Raw genomic sequence first — 8,166 nt, 5'->3', positions numbered from 1 at the left:
TTTGTCTCCTTCTTAATCTTTAGGGCATCATGTTAGTCTATGACATCACCAATGAAAAGTCTTTTGAAAATATTCGGAACTGGGTCAGGAATATCGAAGAGGTAATTTCTCTCTTTACTTACTGAGTAATAAAGATGCTATTTCTTCCTCCAAAAGTAGTTGAAACTTAATCGCTTCAGAAGCGTGAAGTTGCCTTTGAGTTCATGCGCTGACAGGTACTTGGAAAACGAATTGAATGAAAATCGGTAATAACCTCTGGAAGGTCTTGGCTAACAGTCGCTCCTTATGCTGGCGCACGAGAGCCGGCGGCGGGGGCTGTGGTCCCCCTAGTGACGAGGGGACCCAGCAGATGACATTTTCCTGCCACGACAAGCGACGCGAGAGCTGTCGCCGTGCAGGACACGCGCTGGGCTGTCGGTGCCTGCAGTGAGCTGCTGGGATGAGGGGCTCGGGGGAGCCCGTCGCTCTGCGGGAAGCGCTTGGCACCAGCGTCTCCACGTCAAGCCCTCGCTGCGTGCCTCATCTTTTTTGACAATGTTTGCCTAAAACCACCCAAGCCAGAGCCCTTTCTTTGATCTGTTTCTATCTCAGCACGCCTCTCCAGATGTTGAAAAAATGATCCTTGGGAACAAATGCGATGCAAATGACAAAAGACAAGTTTCCAGAGAGCAAGGGGAGAAGGTAAGTGCCGTAGCTTTAACATATTTCAACTTGGGCTTCTCGGAGCATAAAAATGGCGTTCGTTACCATCCGTATGCTGCTTTGGTACCTTGGTGGCATTTCTAAGCGGAACTGTTGAACGTTTCCCAAGCTGTAGTTGCAGTACGTTCCCCCGCTCCGATAAAAAGATGAGTCCGTGTTACAAATTCTTGTCGGTTATCTGGCCGAGGTGTGTTAGGTGCAAAGCAACGGGCTGGATTTTTTCTTAGAAAAAGGAAGAAAAAGGTTGCTAGAGTTTGGGTATTTAGGAAATGCCTCTCTTTGGCTGAAAGCCATGGGGAGGAGGTAGACAGGATTGTCTTTTCTGGCATCAGATGTTGCTTAGTGCTCCTGCGCACTGCAGGTGTTACAAGACCGACAAGATACCTGTGCAAGAAAAAAAAGTTAAAGGAGCCGATTAAAATGTGTGCAGAGTGTAAAACAGCAGGACGAAGCCCGGTAAGGAGAGATGCCGGTAGGGATGAGATCTAGTTCCCGATTCCTGCAAATCTTTCTGCTTGAGTAAATCCCCCGGTCGCTCTGAATCGCGCCAGGAGGGGCAGGCCTGCGCGGCTGGCTGTATTTAGAGCTGTCCCCGCCGTTATCCAACTAACACGAAACCTGCTTTTGTTCAGCTTGCTGCAAGCTTTGGAATTAAATTTATGGAGACCAGCGCAAAAGCAAATATAAACATAGAGAATGTGAGTACCGTGACTTTTCTCTTCTACTTATTGTCGTATTTGTGCAAACAAGCAATAAGAACACTTGCCCATCCCGGTTGGATGCGGCACTCCGTTTTTAGATGGTTCAGATGGGTTATCGCACAGGTATCCGTGCATTCCGTGAAGGCGTTGTCTGACCAGCGTTACCCTAAATGGTGGAACGCGGTGCTTAGAGCATAACACAAGGGTGTCACGGCAAACGGCGTTAGAGCAGCGCGCTGAAAAACCCGGCTGACATCTTTGCATTCAATAACGTGGTTGAGAAAGGGCGGCGTTTTCCCCCTCAGAAAACTGTGCCCCGCCGGGGGTGGCGTCTGCCCTTGTGGCTTTCGGGCTCGGAAAGGGGGTAGTGGAGTTAGAAAAGGAGCGTTAAAACCTGGAGCCGGGGGGGAACCTGAAAACCTGACAGGCTTCAGGAGTTCGGTCTACGTAGAAACTCGGGAAGGCAGCTGATCGCTAAGCAAAAGCGTTAGAATATATTTTATTTGCTGTGTAACACTTAACTGTTTTTCTTGTCACAGGCATTTTTCACTCTTGCAAGAGATATCAAAGCAAAAATGGACAAGAAGTTGGTGAGTAACTTTGACTTCAACCACGCTGTATTTAAATAAGAAAAAAACCCCAACCAAAAGCCAAATAGCAAGTACTCTTTCACGGTCTATACAAAATATTTTGTGGTCTCTTCTGGGGGGGATGTACTGAAGGTCATAGACATTATTTATTTTTAGTTTCGTCAAGCTACGCTCTGACCTTGGCTTATAAAGAATCGTCTCCATGTTTCAGGAATTGGCTGCCACGATTGAGGTTTTCTAAATAAAAGGATCTTTTGTTTGTTGCATTGAAAGTCAAGGGAGTGGCAGAGCAGTTTAACGGTACTTCTTGCTCTTGCAGTCCGAAAAACGGAATCGTATAAATCAGACGTGCAGGAGGCCCACCTCATGCTTCAGGGTAGTCTTCAAACTAGTGTGTTTAAAAATAGGTAAAATGCTAATCTTTTTGATAACTTTTGCGAGAGCGTCCTGAGAAACGACCGGGTTGTCTTTTGTACAACAAATAAACGTACATCGATGTCGGTTTGTTCCTTACGAGGTGAAGCTAACAAAGATTCCTTCTGCTTTTACTGAGAATTCCACCTTCGTGTGGCCGGATGTGTGCTGACAGAGCTGTGATGTTTTGGGTCTTGCTGACTATCCCCGAGTGTTTCAGCAAGAGCCAAACGTGGCCTGTAAATTTATTTTTTAATCTCAGCTGTCTTTGAGTTTGTAGAAAGGAGAGGAATAGGCGCAGTGCATGTTAGTCAAAGCCAAAAGTAGCAGACGCAGTTCTCTGACTTCTTGTAGCGGCTGATGGAAGGCTCAGATAAATGAGCGAAGGCTCCTCTTGATTTTAGTAACGGGTTTTGTATATGGCAGGCGTGATTCAACAAAACGAACAGCCGAAGTACGGATGCCAGATCTTACAACGATGCTAGAAGCTGTGAAGTATAAATAAGTAACGTAATGTTCTTTGCGTCTTCAGGAAGGCAATAGCCCGCAAGGCAGCAACCAGGGAGTCAAAATCACACCAGACCAGCAAAAGAAAAGCAGCTTTTTCCGATGTGTTCTTCTGTGAGGGACACGGCCTTAATCTGAGCATCTGCTCAGCTGAACTGGACTGTGCCTGCTCTGAGTGAGATTTCCTCTGTCTGTGGACTTAGCGTTTTCAACGTACCTTGTCACTTTGTGACCATCTGAATAAGAAATTGTTTATTTTGGTAATTGTCTGACTCTTCAGTTTTGGAGAGGAAACAAGTTTATTTTTGTCAGATTGCCACCGGGCATGTGTACTGTCTAGCAGAGGGAGTACAGATCGAATGTGACCCGTGATACAGCACCTTTGCTGACAGGCTTCAATCTTTTTGTTCATATCTGTAATGTATCCAAATTAGAAAGATTAAGTTATGATCAAAATAAGAAACTGAAATGCCGATATTAATAAAGTACAGGTATGTGTACATGATACATGCGCATATCCGTGTCTATAGATGCATATAGAAGGATGGCATCGAAACATCAAATAAATGCGCTTAGTAAGCAGTAAGTACCGGCTTATACCTTTTCGGAAGGTAGAAGGAAGCTTTCTGCATCTCCACCTCTTTGCTACTACAGAGAAAATCCTTTATCTGCCTGTTAGTTATTCAGCTGCGCTATTCTAGACAATCCAGAAGTACAATTGAAGTTTAAAAAAAAAAAAAAAAACCCTCCTCAAAGGAATCTCTATTTTTGTAAAAAACCAAAGTGTGCTGTAAATATAATGGATCCTTACCAGGAATTATGTTATCCGTGTTAGACTTGACTGTGCTTAATTAAGTACTCCAGACGTTTAGGCACCTTTAACAGGAGGTGATAGCTACAACGAGTCCCACACCAACGATCTGCCGTCTGTTTTCAGAGAAGCAGACCCTGGTTCGGGTAGGGACACTTACTCAAAATTCGTAACATTGCAATGGGCGGCTTTTTCTTCTCCGGTCGAGAATGATTCCAGATCTCTCATGGTGTAGTAGCTGATTATAAATTGTGACGAGAAAATGTATTGCACTGCTTCCAGTTGTGTGTTCTCATGCACACTTGCTCACATATGCAAATAAATGTTGCACATACGAACACTTTCTGAAAACAGACTTTTTTAAACTGAGATTTGCCTTGCTGCTGTGTATTGATCATTTCAGATTTCAAGCAGCAACAAACCTGTTAATAGTGTGCATCAATGCAAATGATGTTTGGTCCTCAGTGGAAATGTTCTATGTATTTATTCCTATAAACACAGTCTATTTACATTCCGAGGTATCAAATGTAACGGCCAAGTAAAGCTCCTAGGTAGCTAGTTGCTCTCAGTTCAGAGACTGTAAGCCTGACTCTTAAGTAGACTGACAGAAGGAGCCAGTAAGAGCCATCTACTTCAAAGTCTGCTGTCAAGGGATGGGAATTACGGTATATTTAATTCAGATGAACATACCGGCTGTGTCCTGCAACTCACTGGAATTGTTAACATGCTTTGTTTACATTGACAACTGCACTTAAGGGTAAAATTAAAGCTGATTTTAAAGTTAATGAATTTACTCACCAGTTTTGTTTCCTTCGAGTCTGTGGTATTATATTCTGGCCTCAAAGTAGCACTCGTAACGGATCTTTAACTACAGTAACAATCGGATTCATAACCAAACTGTATAAATCTGCAGCATGCAATTGGGCTCAACAGGAATACTGCCTGTCTTTCTAAGATGGAAAAAGGAAATTTTACTGTGTAAGTTACTGTTTTATAAAAATGCATTTTATATGCCACCAACTTTTTTTTTTTTTAATAGCTAGCAGATTACAATGAGCTCTGTTCATGATTAAAATCATACGTAAAGCTTTCCTCTAAGTAGAACCTTATGACAGGGTTTTTTTGTTTACTTGTGGCTTTTTAGCGTGAGGACTTGGTGAACATGCACCATAGTGGATTACACGCAGATGGATTTGTAGGGTAAAAACCATGTTATGCTACTGAAGAGCCTTCTAGTCAGTACGTGCTTCGAAGTGTAGTTAATACAGAGCTGTAGATCGGACAAGCAATGCTTCTGTCTTGAGATAAGGATGCTTTTAAAGAAAGACTTTGTGTATGCTTCAAGAAATCGCTGGGGCAGAATTGGGGAGGTGATTAAGGCATGGTCTGAATGCTGTTCTCCTACACAAAACAGATCTGTTTAATGATTTGTTGCTGGCTTAGTAGTAAATGTGGATTGTCTCACATCCATCCTTCTACTTTAATATAGCCAGACGTTGGCAGCCAGACTTATTTTTCAAAGTGACGGGACAAATAAGTGGTCAGCCTAACTTGCTGTCACGGGCTGTCCACCACGATACTGGGTATTGCCTGTTGACGGTACCTAACTTGATAACTCATCTTGAGATGAGAAAGAAAACCACATTAATTTACGCGTGATGAAAACTCGAAGGATGGAATTGTGTTTTTCACTCCCCATTTTCTAAATCTTAAGTTACGCTTTTTGCATTCAAAGCTAACTCTTTGTACGTGAATACCTTTTGTTTAAACTTATGCTGGTTGTTGCACATGTTTATGTACCTAATTTATAGCACGATTTCCTTTTACAAAATGATTGGTTTTACTCAATGAATAACTGCGTTACTGCCTGATCTCAGGAAGTTTCATACAGTTACTGTGACTACAGTCATCACTGTACTTCTAGGGTGTAGAGACTCCACACGGAAATTAAATCAGTGTAAGCAATATGAAACCTAAAATGCAAATGTGAGACGGGAAAAGGTTGAAGACGCTGCAGTTGCATGTGTGCTTGGCTATGTGTCACTAAACACGGACATCAAATCTTGGATAAGTACAACGTGTATTGTACTTGTTAACATTGTTGATGTTTCCATCACGTAATTATATTACCATGTTTTTCAAGTATGAATGTTATGGCAAACGCAATGATCAAAAGAGGTACTGCGTAAATACGTCCAGTAATGTATTTCTATCTAAGCTTTCTTTAAGGAGGAAAAAGTCTGAAATTGGATACAAAATTTGTAAAACTGAGGAATTTCAGTAGATACGAAAAACTAACAATGTGCTTACTACACATTCTCAGTGTCTAAATGCCACTAAAATTTCAGGTAATCGATTAACACTTGGTTTGTAGAGAAACAAACCCATTTTTGAGCATGTTCTCAAATTCCCTTACTTTAATGAGTATCATAGAATTCTGTGGTTGAACTTTATTTTTGAGGCTGGTTGCAATATTTCAGATAGTCTTCACCCTTTCAGGTGTAGACCTGTCAGTAGCTTGTCTGTCAATAAATGGTGGAACTGCTGTTTTAACACTTTACCATTTTAACACTTGTGTGGTCTAGGTCCTGTGCTGATAGGCACATCTAATGTTCCTTGACATCAGAGCCTTACACCAGCATCAGACTTTCAGCCTCAGATTTATAAATCCTATGGATTATTGTAAGTCTCTTTACTGCTGCTGAAATTTATTTGGTCTCTCCTTTCATGTGAGATGCTAACCATCTCGCTGACAATTGTGAAGGGTTTTATTGTCGTGGTGGTGGTGTCTTTGGCTGATGATCGTGCTCAAAAGCTACTATGATTTCTTGTTCTCTTGGACTTGAAATGGCTGGAGTTTATGCTGGAGGGGAAATGGGCAAACAGCTGCAGAGAGGCTGGTCTTCATTTGTACTAGAAGTTCACAGGGCTTGGGAAAGAGTGGTGACTAACTTCTGTCTTCATTTATAGGTTAAATAAAGACCTGTTCAATTGAACGCTAATGGTAACATGCAGCCTGATTATTTCGGGCTGCCTTATTCTTTGACCCATCTCTTTTCACTGATCATTGGAGTTTTTGTTTCTGTAGTTAATACAAGTTCAGCGGGCTGGTCTCTCTAGCCTTTCTGCAGGAATCATACGCTCTACGTTGAGCGTGAGTTGGGACTTACTACTTTGTTTTGAAGGGAACGTAATGCATCCCAATATTTTTAAAAATAACTGTAAATTGTGTTTTTAGAATGACCACTTTTGGCTGCCACCGTTCCCACATTACAACTGCTTTCTTAAACACTTCTCATTGATTTTCACGTTTGTATTAAAAACAAAACTGTTGTTTATTACAGTATGTATGTTTTTACTCTGTTGTACAGGACCCTGAGCACTGCATAAATAAACTTCTTATGAAAAGAGAATTTTACAAACGTAGTTTGTCAGTCTTCATCATTCGTGCATGTAGATTCTTGTGTGGAAAATAAGGTACTTCTAAAAATAGAAAAGAAGGACAGGAACCCCGGGTAGGCTCTTTTGTCCTTTAAAGTATGTTGACTTTTTGTTATAAATTCTGAAATGGAGAGCTCTTCTCTATATTCTTCTCAGAACTTGTAGTGGGCCTCTGTGACACGCTGGGAGAATACTTCAGCAAATTGATTCACTGGACCATTTGTTAAAGACTGGTAAAGCTGATCAGAGGAGCTGCTTATGCAATTTTGATAAACCATAATGTTTTTGAAACTATTTTCAGGGGGGGTTTACTGGATAAGGCATTTTCTTAGGAATTTTTTTAGAAGCTATAATTTGAGACAAGTTCCTTTACTATCTGGTGGTGTCTGAACTTTAAAAAAAATTTTCCCATCTGACTGTCTAGGCCAGATTTGCTCTAGCTGAGGGGGGGAATAGACATTTTGTTAAATTACATGGAAATCTTGATGAAGAGCTTAATGAATCATTCCTTTTAAAGAGGTAAACAAGAGACAGAGTTCTCTGACTGGTTCAGTTACCAGAAATTGTCCTCTTTGGTCCTCTCATTTTGCTCTCTCATGGGTGGTGAAGCATCTCGGGTGAAGTAGTAGTTGTTGAAGGTTCAAGAAGCACTTCCGTCTACATGTTTCACTAGCTTCAGATTCGAATGTGAAACGTGCTATTAAAAAAAGGAAGTAGTGATCACTTATGTATTGCTCTTCTCTATTCAAAGGGGTTCACTACAATTAATCCTAGGACTGTACAATAAATTGGAAACCTTATTTTGTGAAACACTTGCAAAGAATAGGTACATTAAATAAATGCAAGATTTGAGTGCTGCTTTGTGTAAGACATGCATCAGAAACCATATTAAGACTATGTTACGCATTGAGCTGATCTCATCAATGGAGCCTCAGTGCTAATATTAACTTTTTAAGTTACAAGGACTTTTTGTCATGTAAAAAGTACATTGGAGGTTCAA

The 8,166-nt window shown here is 41.2% G+C and overlaps 2 protein-coding genes across 3 annotated transcripts in view; one reads left to right on the top strand and one right to left on the bottom strand.

Annotated features, from left to right (window-relative positions):
* Window positions 1–8,166, top strand: part of RAB8A (RAB8A, member RAS oncogene family) — a 16,842-nt gene that overhangs the window by 2,257 nt on the left and 6,419 nt on the right. The window contains exons 4-7 of the mRNA XM_009318428.1: window positions 24–101; window positions 592–681; window positions 1,335–1,400; window positions 1,943–1,993. Coding sequence (XP_009316703.1) covers window positions 24–101; window positions 592–681; window positions 1,335–1,400; window positions 1,943–1,993 — 285 coding nt within the window. The remainder of the gene's footprint in view (window positions 1–23; window positions 102–591; window positions 682–1,334; window positions 1,401–1,942; window positions 1,994–8,166) is intronic.
* The window catches only part of CIB3 (calcium and integrin binding family member 3), a 4,442-nt gene continuing 4,080 nt past the window's right edge, over window positions 7,805–8,166 (bottom strand). The window contains exon 6 of one of the 2 annotated variants that reach the window (XM_009335311.1): window positions 7,805–7,863. In XM_009335311.1, the coding sequence (XP_009333586.1) occupies window positions 7,842–7,863 (22 nt within the window). In that variant the 3' untranslated portion in view covers window positions 7,805–7,841. The remainder of the gene's footprint in view (window positions 7,864–8,166) is intronic. The other variant, XM_009335312.1, reaches the window with a different exon arrangement.

This window comes from Pygoscelis adeliae, unplaced genomic scaffold, assembly GCF_000699105.1.
Source record: "Pygoscelis adeliae isolate BGI_AS28 unplaced genomic scaffold, ASM69910v1 Scaffold582, whole genome shotgun sequence".
Lineage (NCBI taxonomy): Eukaryota > Metazoa > Chordata > Aves > Sphenisciformes > Spheniscidae > Pygoscelis > Pygoscelis adeliae.
This window is presented reverse-complemented; position numbering and strand designations above follow the sequence as displayed.